The sequence below is a fragment of the Oncorhynchus mykiss genome, chromosome 1 (genome assembly GCF_013265735.2).
Source record: "Oncorhynchus mykiss isolate Arlee chromosome 1, USDA_OmykA_1.1, whole genome shotgun sequence".
Classification (NCBI taxonomy): Eukaryota; Metazoa; Chordata; class Actinopteri; order Salmoniformes; family Salmonidae; genus Oncorhynchus; species Oncorhynchus mykiss.
In genome coordinates this window covers 3749844-3767007 of record NC_048565.1, presented here as the reverse complement: position 1 = coordinate 3767007, position 17164 = coordinate 3749844, and the positions used below count along the sequence as shown (strand labels likewise).

General features: G+C 47.3%; 1 protein-coding gene across 2 annotated transcripts; it reads left to right on the top strand.

Annotated features, from left to right (window-relative positions):
* Nucleotides 1-813: 813 nt before the first annotated feature.
* On the top strand, nucleotides 814-14582 carry amotl2a (angiomotin like 2a). 2 transcript variants are annotated; one of them, XM_036981833.1, is made up of 11 exons: nucleotides 814-1166; nucleotides 2405-3201; nucleotides 3368-3554; nucleotides 8080-8224; nucleotides 8790-8873; nucleotides 9459-9733; nucleotides 10067-10371; nucleotides 10503-10616; nucleotides 10665-10816; nucleotides 12814-13053; nucleotides 14165-14582. In XM_036981833.1, exons 2-11 carry the CDS (start codon nucleotides 2483-2485, stop codon nucleotides 14245-14247), a joined length of 2304 nt encoding a protein of 767 aa, XP_036837728.1. In that variant the 5' UTR covers nucleotides 814-1166; nucleotides 2405-2482; the 3' UTR covers nucleotides 14248-14582. The 2 variants fall into 2 exon arrangements, with proteins under 2 accessions (XP_036837728.1, XP_036837707.1); XM_036981812.1 differs by having other exon boundaries at nucleotides 819-1166; nucleotides 10503-10816.
* Nucleotides 14583-17164: the final 2582 nt, after the last annotated feature.

Genomic DNA, 17164 nt, shown 5'->3' with positions numbered 1-17164 from the left:
ACCCCCAGACAGCTGGCAGGTAGCATGGCTCATACACCTGACCAGCACACACCCCTCACACAAACAAGCATACACAAGCGTACACACACACACACACACACACACACGCAGTCGCAATACCCGCCCCTCTCCATGTACACACAGACACACACTCGGCATCGGCTTAAATATTTACCAGACACGTGCAAACAAAAGACCTTTAGAGAAATAAGGATGAATTGTGCTAATGTTCAGATAACCTGCCTGGTATATGCTGCTACATTAATGCTAAAGTACATGTTTGGACATATTGCAGCAACTTTTGTCTGAATTATAGGTGGACTGTATTTGATCAAGCATCCAATTACCAAACGTGGTATTTTATAAAGCCCCCCTCATACATTAGCAGTTGTCACCAAGTGTTATAAAGGGATTTCTCAGACTTAACTAATATTACAGCTGTTGACGGGGAAACCCTAAAGGAAAACAGTGGGTCAAATCTATTTTTTCATAGACTATTTCTAGATGTAATTAATAGACTATTTCTAGATGTAAATAATATAATATTGGTGTATGGTATACTATATGAGGAGGTTAGAATGTTATTTAGGTTAAACAAAAGCTTTTTTTATGAAAAAACATTACCTCTCTGCTTCACAATAGCGCCCCGATCTCTTTCTAGTCACAGCATGCTATGCAGCTAATTACTCCATCTCCCCAACTGCTAACAACAACAAAAACGCTTTACATTACACAGGCAGATGTCTGTCTCTATGTGCACGGTGCCGCTCCGCTCTGACTGCTCCGCTCCGTTTTGCTCTGCAGTTTCCGATTCTACTTGCCCTGCCCCCTTTTCCCCCTGTGCACTTTGCGCTTTGCTCTGCGGTTCTGCTTTTCATCCCTGGGGGACTTGGAGTTCTCTCATTCCAATCATTCCAGTCTCAGCGAACAATCGGCCCTCAGTTATTTAATAGCAGCGCGATCTCTCGCACCGCTCAGTCTGTTTGTGAGATCTTCTCAGACGCACACCGTAGCAGCGCGCTCTCTCTCTCTCTCAGAGCAACAAATACTCTACATAATTTGCAGTTCCACTACATTTTATTAGGATTCAATTTTTTTTCCGTCAGCAAGAAATATAAACAATATACGCCGTGAACAACTTGCTTCCGTGGTGAGAATGTAAATTGGTAAGAGTTTAATTTAGCTGGGTTTTTTTTTTGTTGGAATGAGTTGCTTTTACGCATGGTGGATAGGTCTTTCAAAGTAGTATTATAGGCGACAATTCGGGTTTGTTCCTTTTAACTTGCTGTGTTATAATAACGTTATAATAATTGTCTTTTAATTCCTCATTACATATATTTTAAACTTTTATTTAAAATGTCGGGAAGTCGGCTTTGGTCTGTGATCAAGTCTGAGAGTTCATTTGCACTTTATTGACAGTGAGTTTAAATAGTTTTATTGGGCTATATGTTTTATTTTCCTAGTTGAGACTGGAATGTTATCAGATGTGTGAAAGTCTACCCAGGCTATGTGTGTTGCCTATAGAGTTTATAGTATTTAGGCCCACGTATACAGTAAGCCTGTGTTATCCACACTGTTTACATTGTAGAGTAAACATACATTTTGTCTTTCAACAAAGCCTCAATGATCTCATTTGATCTCTGTCATACTTCTGTATGTGCAAATCATTTTTACCCCCCCCCCCCCCCCCAAAAAAAAGGACAAATCAAGCAATTTAATGGAATCTGAATGGAATCTGAAAGGAAACTGTGTAGCTGGCAGCAGGAAATGACTCAATATAATGATATCCAATAACTAAAATATACATATGATTTTTTTCTTCAATACTTCAGGGCTTTGGCCTTTTTCTTTCAAAATAATACCTAGTAATATGGCTTGACAAGCTAATATAGGCCTATGCTATAGTTTACACTGTTTGGTATGTTTGCATTTACATGCTGAAGTCAATTCTACTTAATTATAATAGACTACCCTGAACTGAATGCAGAGTATCATGTACTAGAGTCCTAGCTCATACTTTATTTTTTTTAATGAACAGCAAAAGCCCAGAGGAGAATGTTGCAGGGGTTGTATTTGTACACTAACTTGGTGTTACTATGGGAATAGGGGTGGCAGGTAGTCTAGTGGTTAGAGAGTTGGACCAGTAACCGGAAGGTTGCAAGATCCCCAAGCTGACAAGGTAAAAAAAATACAAATTATGTCGTTCTGCCCCTGAACAAGGCAGTTAACCCACTGTTCCCCCGGGTAGGCCATCATTGTAAATAACTATTTGTTCTTAACTGACATGCCTAGTTAAATAACAAGTCTTAATTATAACGGCATTATAAGGCTTTATGTTAAATGCTACCAAATGTATTAGCTAGTTACTTGATTGAGCTAATTCTCTTATTGCTCTTCTGTATAGATCTGTGGTTTATTAAGAATCCAAAACATCCAACTCTTCAACCCATCCATTCACTTATATATTCTCTGATTGACTGAGATGAGAACTGCTGAGGCGTCTTCTGGCACGGTTCTACACCGTCTAATCCAGGAGCACCTCCGTCACGGGAACTCCACGGACACCAGTACCCTCCTGGCCATCCAGCAGCAGGCCCTGCGTGGAGGCAGCAACAGCAGCGGAGGAGGCGGTACCGGATCACCCCGCTCCTCTCTGGAGAGCCTGACCCAGGAAGAGTCCCAGTTCATCCACATGTCCACCAGACAGGACCCCCAGGGTCAGGAGTACCAGGGGGACTACAAACACTGTGAGAGGGACTCCGTGTGTCACCTCTACCAGCTCCACAGACACGGAGAGGAGCTGCCCACCTATGAGGAGGCCAAGGCTCACTCTCAGTACCTGGCCTCGGTAGGGGCCCAGCAGGGTCAACCTCAGCTGGGACCTGAGATGATGGATCACCAGGGAGATGGCCAGTGGGACCTGAAACGGAAGCACGCCCGGAGCCTCAGTGAGCGTCTCATGCAACTCTCCCTGGAGAGATCAAGCAGAGACATTCAGCCTCTCAGCTCCTCTCACAGTTACCCTCAACTGTCTAATGGCCACTCTGGGCCTGTTGAACACCAGGGGCCAGAGTTTCAGAGGGGACCTCCCCCAGACTACCCCTTCCTGGTCAGGCCTCCTGGATACATGCTCAGCCACTCACAGGAGACACACGGACACTACTATCAGGAACCACCTCCCTCATTCCAATCACAGCACAGGTAAATATGACACACATATACCAATTATGGGTGCCAGACCAGTAATGACACCTTGTTTTCTATATGGGATGAATATAGCTTTATATCCCAGTGCCCCTATGGGTTTACAACCAAGATGTTGTGAACGATACTGTTTGATACTCACGAGTCCCTCTCCTCTCCCCAGGTACGTACCTTCCCAGCCCCAGGCCGAGGTTGTTCGACACAGTGTCCACTATGGTCCAGAGGTCTACATGAGCCACAGCAACCCCAGTACTCACAACAACACTGCCCAAATGGACCTGTTGAGGGAGAATGAGAGACTAAGGAAAGAGTTGGAGGTGTACAGCGAGAAGGCCGCCAGACTTCAGAAGGTGAGAGACTCCTTGGTTACGGTGCCTTTTGGAATGCATCGTCGAGGTCCTTATATATCACATTTTTAATTATTTTTAATTTTTATTTAACCTTTATTTATTTATTTTTATTTTACCTTATTTTACCTTTATTTAACTAGGCAAGTCAGTTAAGAACAAATTATTATTTGTGGGTTAACTGCCTGTTCAGGGGCAGAACGACAGATTTACCTTGTCAGCTCGGGGATTCGATCTAGCAACCTTTCGGTTTCGGGTTACTGGCCCAACGCTGTAACCACTAGGCTACCTGCCGCCCCATTTAAAGTATACAGTCATTCTAATTCACATTTGACATGTACATTTTAGTCATGAGGAGGAGGGGTGAGGAGTGGGTGAGGGGTGGGTACTGTGGGATTATTTACGATACTTATTGAAGAGGTCGGGTTTCAGATGTTTTAGGCAGATGGGCAGGGACTCTGCTGTCCTAGCTTCAGAGGTAAGCTGGTTCCTCCATTGGAGTGCCAGGACAGAGTAGAGCTTGGACTGGGCTGAGAGGGAGCTGCCCTCCCGTAGAGGTGGGAGGACAGAGAAGAGCTTGGACTGGGCTGAGAGGGAGTTGCCCTCCCGTAGGGGTGGCAGGACAGAGAAGAGCTTGGACTGGGCTGAGAGGGAGTTGCCCTCCCTTAGGGGTGGCAGGGCCAAGAGACCTGATGGGGCAGAACAGAGTGCTCGGGTTGGGGTGTAGGGTTTGATCATAGCCTGAAGGTAGGGAGGGGCAGTTCCTCTTGTTGCTCCGTAGGCAAGTACCATGGTCTGGTAGAGATGCGAGCTTCGACTGGAAGCCAGTGGAGTGTGTGGAGAAGGGGTGTGACATGGGAGAACTTGGGAAGGTTGAAAACCAGGAGGGCTGCAGTGTTCTGGATAAGTTGCAGGGGTTCGATGGTACAAGCAGGGAGCCCAGCCAACAGCGAGTTGCAGTAGTCCAGACAGAAGATGACAAATGCCTGGATTAGGACCTGCGCCTCTTCCTGAGTGAGGTAGGGTCGTACTCTACGAATGTTGTAGAGCATGATCCTACAGGAGCTAGTCACTGCTTTGATGTTTGCAGAGAACGACAGGGTGTTGTCCAGAGTCACGCCAAGGTTCTTTGCACTCTAGGAGGGGGGACATTGTGGAGTTGTCAACTGTGATGGAGAGGTCTGAGCGGGCAGGCCTTCCCCAGGAGAAAGAGCAGCTCTGTCTTGTCAAGGTTGAACTTGAGGTAGTGGGCCAACATCCAAGCTTATAGATAGATACCTGCCAGACACGCAAAGATGCATGTCGCCACCTGGGTGTTAGAAGAGGGGAAGGAGAAAAGGAGTGGCAGCGATAGTAGAAACAACGTGATGATATTTCAGAGCCGAGTGCCCTGGTGTATAGAGAGAATTGGTGAGGGCCAAGAACCGAGCCCTGGGGGACACCAGTAGTGAGAGTACGTGGTACAGACACAGATCCTTTCCACGTCACCTGGTAGGAGCGACCTGCCAAGTAGGATGCAGTCCAAGAGTGTGCAGAGCCTGAGACACCAGGTCCTGAGAGGGTGGAGAGGAAGATCATATTGTTGAAGGCAGTGGATAGATCTAGGAGGGTGAGAACAGAGGAGAGATAGAGTCAGCTTTTGGCAGTGCGGGGGAAAGTCTCCCTGACTCAGAGAAGAGCAGTCTCGGTTAGAGTGACCCCGTCTTGAAGCCTAACTGGCTTGTGTCATGACCATGCTGTCAAAAACAGCGTGGTCAAGCTCATAGTACCCTTGATCGACTGCTTCACTGCATCCTGTTCGTAGCAGCCTATCTGCTTGTAATATAGTTTAGTGACCGTAATAGTTATGAGTAAACTATAATTTGATTATATAAGCGTTAATAGGTTTATTTCTAAGCCCCTGTTGGCACGCAAAGGCTGTAGAGGTAGGTAGAGAAGTATAAAGTGTGTGTGTGTTTGTTTGCCATTGCTGCATATCAGTGAGATTTGCCCTCTAGCTGTGCTGTGGCAGGAATGTGCACAGTGGATGGATCAGAGGGACATTCATTTCTAGTGACAGACAGACACATGTTTACAGGTTAGTTTAGTGACAGACAGACACGTTTACAGGTTATTTTAGTGACAGACAGACACATGTTTACAGGTTATTTTAGTGACAGACAGACACATGTTTACAGGTTATTTTAGTGACAGACAGACACGTTTACAGGTTATTTTAGTGACAGACAGACACATGTTTACAGGTTATTTTAGTGACAGACAGACACGTTTACAGGTTATTTTAGTGACAGACAGACACATGTTTACAGGTTTTCTTAGTGACAGACAGACACGTTTACAGGTTATTTTAGTGACAGACAGACACATGTTTACAGGTTATTTTAGTGACAGACAGACACATGTTTACAGGTTATTTTAGTGACAGACAGATACATGTTTACAGGTTTTCTTAGTGACAGACAGACACATAAACAGGTTATTTTAGTGACAGACAGACACATGTTTACAGGTTATTTTAGTGACAGACAGACACATGTTTACAGGTTATTTTAGTGACAGACAGACACATGTTTACAGGTTATTTTAGTGACAGACAGACACATGTTTACAGGTTATTTTAGTGACAGACAGACGCGTATACAGGTTATTTTAGTGACAGACAGACACATGTTTACAGGTTATTTTAGTGACAGACGCGTATACAGGTTATTTCCGCATCTTAAAGTATTGAGACACTTCAGTCAATCCATTCATCCACAAACCTCTACCTTCCCCCACAAACCTCTACCTTCCCCCCACAAACCTCTACCTTCCCCCCAAACCTCTACCTTCCCCCCAAACCTCTACCTTCCCCACAAACCTCTACCTTCCCCACAAACCTCTACCTTCCCCCCAAACCTCTACCTTCCCCCCACAAACCTCTACCTTCCCCACAAACCTCTACCTTCCCCACAAACCTCTACCTTCCCCCCACAAACCTCTACCATCCCCACAAACCTCTACCATCCCCACAAACCTCTACCTTCCCCCCACAAACCTCTACCTTCCCCCCAAACCTCTACCTTCCCCCCACAAACCTCTACCTTCCCCACAAACCTCTACCTTCCCCACAAACCTCTACCTTCCCCCCACAAACCTCTACCTTCCCCCCACAAACCTCTACCTTCCCCCCAAACCTCTACCTTCCCCCCACAAACCTCTACCTTCCCCACAAACCTCTACCTTCCCCCCACAAACCTCTACCTTCCCCCACAAACCTCTACCTTCCACACAAACCTCTACCTTCCATCCACAAACCTCTACCTTCCCCCCACAAACCTCTAACTTCCCCACACAAACCTCTAAATTCCCCCACACACACCTCTACCTTCCCCACAAACCTCTACCTTCCCCCACACAAACCTCTACCTTCCACCCACAAACCTCTACCTTCCCCCCACAAACCTCTACCTTCCCCCCACAAACCTCTACCTTCCCCACAAACCTCTACCTTCCCCCCACAAACCTCTACCTTCCACACAAACCTCTACCTTCCATCCACAAACCTCTACCTTCCCCCCACAAACCTCTACCTTCCCCACACAAACCTCTACCTTCCCCCACACACACCTCTACCTTCCACACAAACCTCTACCTTCCCCACACAAACCTCTACCTTCCCCCACACAAACCTCTACCTTCCCCACACAAACCTCTACCTTCCCCACAAACCTCTACCTTCCCCCACACAAACCTCTACCTTCCCCACACAAACCTCTACCTTCCCCACACAAACCTCTACCTTCCCCACACAAACCTCTACCTTCCCCACACAAACCTCTACCTTCCCCCCCACAAACCTCTACCATCCCCACAAACCTCTACCTTCCCCCACACCCCTCCTTACATAGAACATTAACATTGCTTAGAGCTTCATATCCTGCTTGTTCTATCTGTTAGCCTGTGTGTTTTAAAACACATTCAGTTGAAATCACTACTAGTGTTCCTCTTTCAGTGACTGAAATGTCCTCTATATCTCTGGATCCTCCTCCCCCTGTTCTCCCTCCAACTGCTCTTCCTCCTCCCCCTCCTTCTCCTCCTCCCCCTCCACCTTACCTGCCCCTGCTCCTCCCCATTCCCCTGCTCCTCCACCTCCTGCTCCTCCACCTCCTGCTCCTCTACCTCATTCTTCCCCTCCACCTGCTCCTGGTCCTCCTCCCCCTGTTCCTCATTCCCCTCCTCCTCCACCTCCTCCTGCTCCTCCTCCACATGTCTCATTCATTCAGTATCCCAGTCTTGTGAGACCATTGATTCCTTGATTGTAAATCACCCCTCAAATTGTTTAGTTAATTGTCACTTTTCCACCGTCTGACTTTTCACCAGTGTTTGTTTTATTGTCGCTTTTCCAATGTCGACTTTTGTGTCTCCACCTCTGAGGACTGCCCTCCCCCCTACCCCCCCTCAAAGTGTGACCACTGGTGAGGATGAGCTGTGTTTGAAGCTAGAGACCCTCAGACTGACAGTGTTCTCTTCTCGTGTTTCCTTCCAGCTGGAAGTAGAGATCCAGAGGATATCTGAGGCCTACGAGACCCTGATGAAGGGCTCTGCCAAGAGAGAGACCCTGGAGAAAACCATGAGGAACAAACTGGAGTCAGAGATCAAGAGACTGCACGACTTCAACAGGGACCTCAGAGGTAAGGCTACCAGCAGCTAGATGCTAATGCTAACGCAGCTAGTAATTGCGCAAATAATCAATGTTTTTTGATGGACTTACTTGCATAAATAAAGGTTAAATAAAGCTAATGGAAAGACTGCAGTGTGCTAAACCAGAGTCACACAGAGTGTTTCTTTCTTAACAAAATCTACTTTGAAACAAAAGTATACACACCTCACGTGGTTATGAAGACACCTGTACCATGTCAGATATAGAGTTGAAATTTATTATATTTTGAGTTTACATCCCAATGTTACTTTTTATATACATCACAGAAGTCTGAAATATCGTTTGACATAGAAACACCGTATTTTCGGGCAGGTTTAAAAAAATATATTTTATTTTATTTCATTCATGATAAAATTATTTAAAAAACATTAATAACTTTCCATCCATGAGGCCACAATGAGGGCAATTTGGTCATTTGACTGCAGGAAAGCTAGTAACCTACAGCAAGACTCTTTAGGGGTTTAAGTGTGGCTCTTCCTTCCAACAAGTACTTATAGATCCTAATCGAGCTCCCTCCCTCTCTCTTCCACCTGTAGATCGTCTGGACAACGCTACCAAACAGCAGGAAGTTGAATCCGCAGACAGGAAACAGCAGGTCTTCACCAAACTCCTGGAACAAAGTAAGTAGAGATCAGATGCCAACATGTTAAGAGGAAGCACTTCTCGTTACCTACTCTTTATGATCGGGGAGGCAGTGGTTAGAGTGTAGAGGCGGCAGCGTAGCCTAGTGGTTAGAGTGTAGAGGCGGCAGCGTAGCCTAGTGGTTAGAGTGTAGAGGCGGCAGCGTAGCCTAGTGGTTAGAGTGTGGAGGCGGCAGCGTAGCCTAGTGGTTAGAGCGTTGGACTAGTAATCGAAATGGTTGCGAGATCGAATCCTCGAGCTGACAAGGTAAAAAACTAAATCTGTCGTTCTGCCCCTGAACGAGGCAGTTAAACCACTGTTCCTAGACCATCATTGTAAAATAAGAATTTGTTCTTAACTGACTAGTTAAATAAAGGTAAAATAATCAAATTAGTAAGATTTTCTGTGGAGAGACCAAGGTCAGTTGGTGGGCCGAAAAGGTGTTTACCAAAAAATTGACTGCCGTGTTTAGTTATTTGCTGGCAGACAAATAACATTATACTTTGGTTGGCATCTGATAAAAAGCTTTTTCCTGTCTGAATGTGTTGCACTAATGTATTTTCTTACATCTCTCGCTCTCTTAGACGAGGAACAGCAGCGGGAGGTGCAGCGTCTGCGTGGCTCCGGGGAGGAGTGGCTTCGGCGCCGGGAGGTGCTGGAGCAGGCCCTGGGGTCGGCACAGGCCCGTAACCTGGCCCTGGAGGAGGAGCTTAGGAGGAAGAGGGCGTACGTAGAGAAGGTAAAGCGGCTGCAGAGTTCCCTGGGCCAGCTACAGGCAGCCTGTGAGAAGAGAGAGGCCCTGGAACTGAGGCTGAGGACCAGGCTGGAGCAGGAGCTGAAGAGCCTCCGATCAGCACAGGTGAGCAGGAGAGGAGACACATGGTGCGGGCTGTTCAATGTCGGTCCTGGAGGGCCTCTCCTCCTCTCCTTCTAATCAGGGACTTATTCAGACCTGGGACACCAGCTGGGTGCAATTAACTAGTAGGTAGAAACAAAAACCTGAAGTGTTTTGGCCCTCAAGGACCAAAATTGAACAGCACTGGTATATAAAATGAAACCTTCTGATCCACCTTGACATGTAAAATTTGACAACCCCTAAGTCTGTACAGTAAACATAGTCTTACAAAACAAAACAAAACAACTCCATGTTTGTTTGAATTTTTTTAAATTCCATTTCCTTCCACGGTGTCAGTCCCACAGCACGGCTAGTGGTCCTGGCTCCCTGCCCTCTGATCTGAGCTCCATGGTGTCTGTACAGCAGCAGCAGCAGCTGGCTGAGAGAGAAGAGAGGATCCTGGCTCTGGAGGCTGACATCACACACTGGGAACAGAAGTACCTGGAGGAGAGCACCATGAGGCAGTTCGCTATGGACGCAGCCGCCGCCGCTGCAGCTCAGAGAGACAGCAGCGTCATCAAACACTCGCCTCGTCACTCACCCGACAACAGCTTCAACGACCACCTGCCATTCAGCCACAGGCATCGGGAGATGGAGAACAGGTACAATTTCTGCTTTTAACTTCCTGCTCACTGAAGGCTACACAGTAACGTCAGTTGGTCTGACCTAGGTTCAGATAGAGATCAACATAGTGATCTGACTGACTTCATATGCAATCGTTGTGTGTGTGTAGAGTCCGAGCGCTACACTCCCAGCTCCTGGAGAAGGATGCAGTGATCAGGGTGTTACAGCAACGGTCTGGACGTGAGCAGAACAGGCTAGAGCAGCAGGACCTCCGTCCAGCCAGGTCCGTCCCCTCCATCAGCAACGAGCAACATTACCTCCGTCCAGCCAGGTCCGTCCCCTCAATCAGCACCGAGCAGCAGGACCTCCGTCCAGCCAGGTCCGTCCCCTCAATCAGCACCGAGCAGCAGGCCCTCCGTCCAGCCAGGTTCATCCCCTCCATCAGCACTGATGGCCCAGTGGAGCAACCCATCCAGGGGAAAGGTGAGCTCTAGGGCCCAGGTCACAAGTCAAACACTAAGTCTGGGTCCCAAATAGTACCCTATAGTGCTCTACTCAGGGCTCTTCTTAAGACTCTACTTGGGGCTCTAATTAGGGCTCTACTTAGGGCTCTAATTAGGGCTCTGCTTAGGGCTCTGCCTAGTGCTCTACTTACTTTCGCTTACTTAGCTGGTGTGAAATGCAGCTAGCTAGTTGAGCGTACTTAAACACCCAGGTCAAACAGAGAGGGATGCTATGTTAGCTAGCTGGCTATGGCTATCCAACAGAGAGGGATGCTATGTTAGCTAGCTGGCTATGACTATCCAACAGAGAGGGATGCTATGTTAGCTAGCTGGCTATGGCTATCCAACAGAGAAGGATGCTATGTTAGCTAATTGGCTACGGCTATCTAACAGAGAGGGATGCTATGTTAGCTAGCTGGCTATGGCTATCCAACAGAGAGGGATGATATGTTAGCTAGCTGGCTATGGCTATCCAACTGAGAGGGATGCTATGTTATCTAGCTGGCTATGGCTATCCAACAGAGAGGGATGCTATGTTAGCTAGCTGGCTACGGCTATCCGACACTGGTAACTCTTCCAAGTCAAGGTAAAGCTTTTAGTTTTATTAATGTATTGCCACCGGGCCCCGCCGGTGTAACTGCTAAACTGCTTGCTGCTGACTGCACACAGTACTGCAGGATAGTAGCAGCTTTACTAACACGGTAGTTCTAGTAACCATGTTGACTGTCAAACGATTTAGCTTATGTCTAGCGGTTATCAGTTATGATATGAAGGTTTGGCTTGGAGTGTCTTTTTTTTGTTGTTGCCTGGTCACAAGACAGCTGATCTGTTGTGCACTGTAATCCACAAGCGAGGGGAAAAGGTGAGATGAGGAGAGAACGTAGATAGATGAGAGTAGGAATTATATATACAACGAGCTGTTTGCATGTGTCTGGTATGAAAGTGAACTGTGTTTGCGTGTGATCAGGGGGTATATTCAACTCCCCTCACCTGGTTGTCTAGGTCTCAGTAAGGAACTCCCCTCACCTGGTCGTCTAGGTCTTAGTAAGGAACTCCCCTCACCTGGTCATCTAGGTCTCAGTAAGGAACTCCCCTCACCTGGTTGTCTAGGTCTCAGTAAGGAACTCCCCTCACCTGGTCGTCTAGGTCTTAGTAAGGAACTCCCCTCACCTGGTCATCTAGGTCTCAGTAAGGAACTCCCCTCACCTGGTTGTCTAGGTCTCAGTAAGGAACTCCCCTCACCTGGTCGTCTAGGTCTCAGTAAGGAACTCCCCTCACCTGGTCGTCTAGGTCTTAATTAAAATAGAAAAACCAAAACCCCACAGACACCCGGCCCTCTGTGGAATGAGTTTGACATCCTTCACCTACACTGATTGAAGTGGAATCAACAAGTGACATCAATAAGGGATCATAGCTTTCACCTGGATTCACCTGGTCAGTCGATGTCATGGGAAAAAGCAGGTGTTCCTAATGTTTTGTTTACTCGGTGTAGCTCCTCCCTGAAGAATCTTTGTTGAATTATGACATCGCCTGTCTTCTTCTTTTGAGTGTTCTGGGCGGAGGGGGGGGGGGGGGGGGGGGGGTTCACAGGTCACAGGTCATAACGCCTGGAGGAATGTCAGATCTTAAACAGCCCATGTCATTATCTCAAGAGAGAACTGGCGTCTGTTGAGTGCTTAGTGCGTAGTGTCGCCAGACAGAATGTTAAACTTCCTAAAATAACTACTGTTGGGGAGAAATCCCGGTGAGGGACCTTCCTCGAGTAGATGATGACATTTTTGTTGTTGTAATAAAAATGCATGTACTGTATGTTGTTTCCCCTCTCCGGGATAGCCGCTCTAGGATAGATGTGGCAGGGAAGCTGACAGAGTAGATGTTTGAGCGTGCGTGATTGGTTGATCTGGTAATTAACCATCTTCCTCTTGTTGTCTGTGCTCAGACAATTAACCATCTTCCTCTTGTTGTCTGTGCTTGTAGGAAAGAGCCTCTCTGATGACCAGACGGCTGCTGCAATGTCTCCTCTCTCCCTGCCCCCGCACCAACACCCCTACGCCCCGTTGGCCCTGCCCACGCTGTTGCTCCTGTCCAAGCCCCAGAGCAGGGACTGCAGCACCCAGTGTGACCGTGATGTGCTAGCCCAGGAGACGGATCTTACAGTGGATCCCACCAGCATGCTAGCACCCTCTGAGACTTCCTCGACCTCAACACCTGCCTGCGGTGTGTAGCCTACTGTTTCCTATTCCTGAAATGTTTGTTGTGTGTGTAGAAACAGTACCCGGGACCCAGAATGAGCTCGGACACCTAGTCACCAATGAGCTCGGACACCTAGTCACCTATGAGCTCGGACACCTAGTCACCTATGAGTTCGGACACCTTGTCACCTATGAGCTCGAACACCTAGTCACCTATGAGCTCGGACACCTAGTCACCTATGAGCTCGGACACCTAGTCACCTATGAGCTCGGACACCTAGTCACCTATGAGTTCGGACACCTAGTCACCTATGAGTTCGGACACCTAGTCACCTATGAGCTCGAACACCTAGTCACCTATGAGCTCGGACACCTAGTCACCTATGAGCTCGGACACCTAGTCACCTATGAGCTCGGACACCTAGTCACCTATGAGCTCGGACACCTAGTCACCTATGAGCTCGGACACCTAGTCACCTATGAGCTCGGACACCTAGTCACCTATGAGCTCGGACACCTAGTCACCTATGAGCTCGGACACCTAGTCACCTATGAGCTCGGACACCTAGTCACCTATGAGCTCGGACACCTAGTCACCTATGAGCTCGGACACCTAGTCACCTATGAGCTCGGACACCTAGTCACCTATGAGCTCGGACACCTAGTCACATACAATACAGAGAAAATTACGTGTTGAGTGGATTTACAACGGAACACAGGCTTTATACGATGATGTAATAACAAATAATTTTATCTGTGTGCTGGTTGAAGTGTAACCAGACACCCCAGGGTCACAGCAGACCGTCTGCATCCCAAATGGCACCCTTCCAGGCTCAGAGAGGGGAAGTAGTGGACTTATTCATTCGTACCAGCCAGAGTTACAGCATGTGTCTGTGTGTGTTGGCTACGGAGTCACCGTTTAGTCAAGGCCGGTAGCTTCCCAAGTAGCAGACATTACAGCTTGATTGTCTTTGTCAAACATCACGGCTTGATTGTCTTTGTCAAACATCACGGCTTGATTGTGGCCCACTGACCCTCTGTCTATGTTGTACTGCTTAACTCATTGTGGAGCTGAAATCCTGCAGTTTTTAATCTAGTGTCTAAAACATGGTTATTTTTTTTCCTTTACACCTCAGAGCACTTCCTGGCACCACTCAACACACACCAGAGCTCCAGAAGTTCAGACTCAGCAGCAGAAGTGGTGGAAATCCTAGTTTAAGAAACGCCGAACTGTGGGATCCGCTGTGGGATGGATGGTGACAACACGGTAGACGACCGAGAGATCCTCATGTCCTGTATGTCCCTCCCAACGAGGAGAAGACAACCTGTCTGTCTCTGGTCAGACTGACCTCCAGATGGACACTTCCTTTGGAGAAGGACAGACAGTTTGGAGACAGTGTGGAGAATGTTTGGAGACATGGACATGTTCTCCCTACCTACGTACCTAGCTACCTAGCTACCTACCTACCTACCTAACAATCTACCTACGTACCTACCTAACTATCTATCTACCTACCTAACAATCTACCTACCTACCTAACAATCTACCTACCTACCTACCTACCTACCTACCTTCCTACCTATCTACCTACCTACCTATCTACGTACCTACGTACCTACCTACCTACCTAACTATCTACCTACGTACCTACATACCTACCTACCTAACTATCTACCTACATACCTACCTACCTACCTACCTACCTACCTACCTACCTACCTACCTACCTACCTACCTTCCTACCTACCTTCCTACCTACCTAACTATCTACCTACCTACCTACGTACCTACATACCTACCTACCTACCTACCTACCTACCTACCTACCTACGAGGGAAGAATCCAGAAGTGGATTCAGAAGTGTTTAGCAGACAGAGCAGAGTGGAGAGCTGCTCTTCCCTGGACCATTTCTCTCTTTTCCACCTAGAAAAGTGAAGAGGAACTTTAGTTGTCTGTGTTCTCTAGTGAACCTGCCAGGTGTAACTAGTGGACCTGCCAGGTGTAACTAGTGAACCTGCCAGGTGTAACTAGTGAACCTGCCAGGTGTAACTAGTGAACCTGCCAGGTGTAACTAGTGGACCTGCCAGGTGTAACTAGTGAACCTGCCAGGTGTAACTAGTGGACCTGCCAGGTGTAACTAGTGGACCTGCCAGGTGTAACTAGTGAACCTGCCAGGTGTAACTAGTGAACCTGCCAGGTGTAACTAGTGAACCTGCCAGGTGTAACTAGTGGACCTGCCAGGTGTAACTAGTGAACCTGCCAGGTGTAACCCAGGTGTAACTAGTGGACCTGCCAGGTGTAACTAGTGGACCTGCCAGGCGTAAGTAGTGGACCTGCCAGGTGTGAGTAGTGGACCTGCCAGGTGTTCTCTAGTGGACCTGCCAGGTGTTACTAGTGGACCTGCCAGGTGTTACTAGTGGACCTGCCAGGTGTTACTAGTGGACCTGCCAGGTGTTACTAGTGGACCTGCCAGGTGTTCTCTAGTGGACCTGCCAGGTGTTCTCTAGTGGACCTGCCAGGTGTTCTCTAGTGGACCCGCCAGGTGTTCTCTAGTGGACCTTCCAGGTGTAACTAGTGGACCTGCCAGGTGTTCTCTAGTGGACCTGCCAGGTGTCACTATGACAGTCTCCGTCTAAAAGCCTCCAAGGTGCACGGACAGGATTCTGCATCGCTGCACAAGCCTGTATGTCATTGGTGTTATGTTTTAATTTAATGTATTTATATTCCTATTAAAGTGTTGCTCATTGTGTGAAGAGTTGAGTTGTGTTGTTTGGCCTTTAAGAAAGTCGGTCTGTCTGTCTGTCTGTCTGTCTGTCTGTCGATCAGCCTATCAGTGTGTGTCTCCACCCCTGCTGGTCTATACACATCTATTCATACTGCATATCTGTTTCCTTCAAGGACAGACAGTGTGTTAGCTACATTGAGCTCACCATGCCAAGTCAAATGATCCAACATGCCTGGATCAAATTCTCCCACAGCTACTCAAGCTTGTTCTACAATTACACACATCCTACCTATAATACTTTGACAGTAATATGTGTGCTTAGTGAAGTCAGTTGTACTAGTAATCTCTCCTCCTACCCAGACAGCCTCTACCCAGAATGCCACTCCCCCCGCCCGCCCTACCTCTCTCCCACTCTCCTACACACTCCGAGAAACATTCTATCTAGTCTGACCCCTCACCCTGATAACATGGCATGCATTCTGAGGAGTCTATCTAGTCTGACACCTCACCCTGTTAACATGGCATGCATTCTGCATTCTGAGGAGTCTATCTAGTCTGACACCTTACCCTGTTAACATGGCATGCATTCTGCATTCTGAGAATCGATTCTCTTTTTCAGTCTATTTATTTCTGTCAAGCCTCCATGGTAGCAGGAGCATCTGAGCGTCTTCTAAATCGATGACAGGTTGTATTCAGCTACATGTCTTAGAGAGAGAGAGAGAGAGAGAGAGAGCGAGAGAGAGAGAGAGAGAGAGAGAGAGAACCGTTAACTGGTCAATGTCTCTGTCAGAACCGTTAGTTGGGTCAATGTCTCTGTCAGAACCGTTAGTTGGGTCAATGTCTCTGTCAGAACCGTTTGTATTTTGATGAACACCCATGTCGCTATTTAATATAACTTTGTTTACATAAAGGGTTGTTATTTTGAAATGAGAGAAGAAGTTCATGTATTTTGTATATTATTTCCTTTTTAAGTACTTGGTAATGTGAGACACAATGCCAGAGGTTAGATACTAACCGTACGGCAGGGTTCAGAGTAAACAAACCCTTTGCTCTCTCTGGTTGAACTGTGACCTTCTGAAATGGGGCATTTCATTAATATAAATAAAACCTTAATATATATCTTTAAAACTTGGTTTAAAATGTACTTCCACACACTGTGTACTTGCAAATATGTAAATCATGAAAGGGCAACAATTCAATCACATAGCTTTCAAAGTTGTACACACACAACTTGTACATCTATACAACAGCTCCTGTGTCAGGAATAGAGTGGTCACCTCACAGACATGTATTACAAGTTAGTTCAAGGCCCTCTTGTCAGACCCCCTAGACAGGCATGAATATCATCTTCCCTATAAAGCAGTGAGGAATGTCGCTTCATTCCAACTCTGCCACGTGTTTGACTGTTGG

What these genes read in the sequence shown, in the direction of transcription:
- amotl2a (XM_036981812.1), top strand. Translation starts at nt 2,483, where the DNA reads ATGAGAACTGCTGAGGCGTCTTCTGGCACGGTTCTACACCGTCTAATC. An exon ending in CATCGGGAGATGGAGAACAG is followed by an intron (nt 10,372 to 10,502) that starts GTACAATTTCTG and finishes GTGTGTGTGTAG; the next exon opens with AGTCCGAGCGCTACACTCCC. An exon ending in GCAACCCATCCAGGGGAAAG is followed by an intron (nt 10,817 to 12,813) that starts GTGAGCTCTAGG and finishes CTGTGCTTGTAG; the next exon opens with GAAAGAGCCTCTCTGATGAC.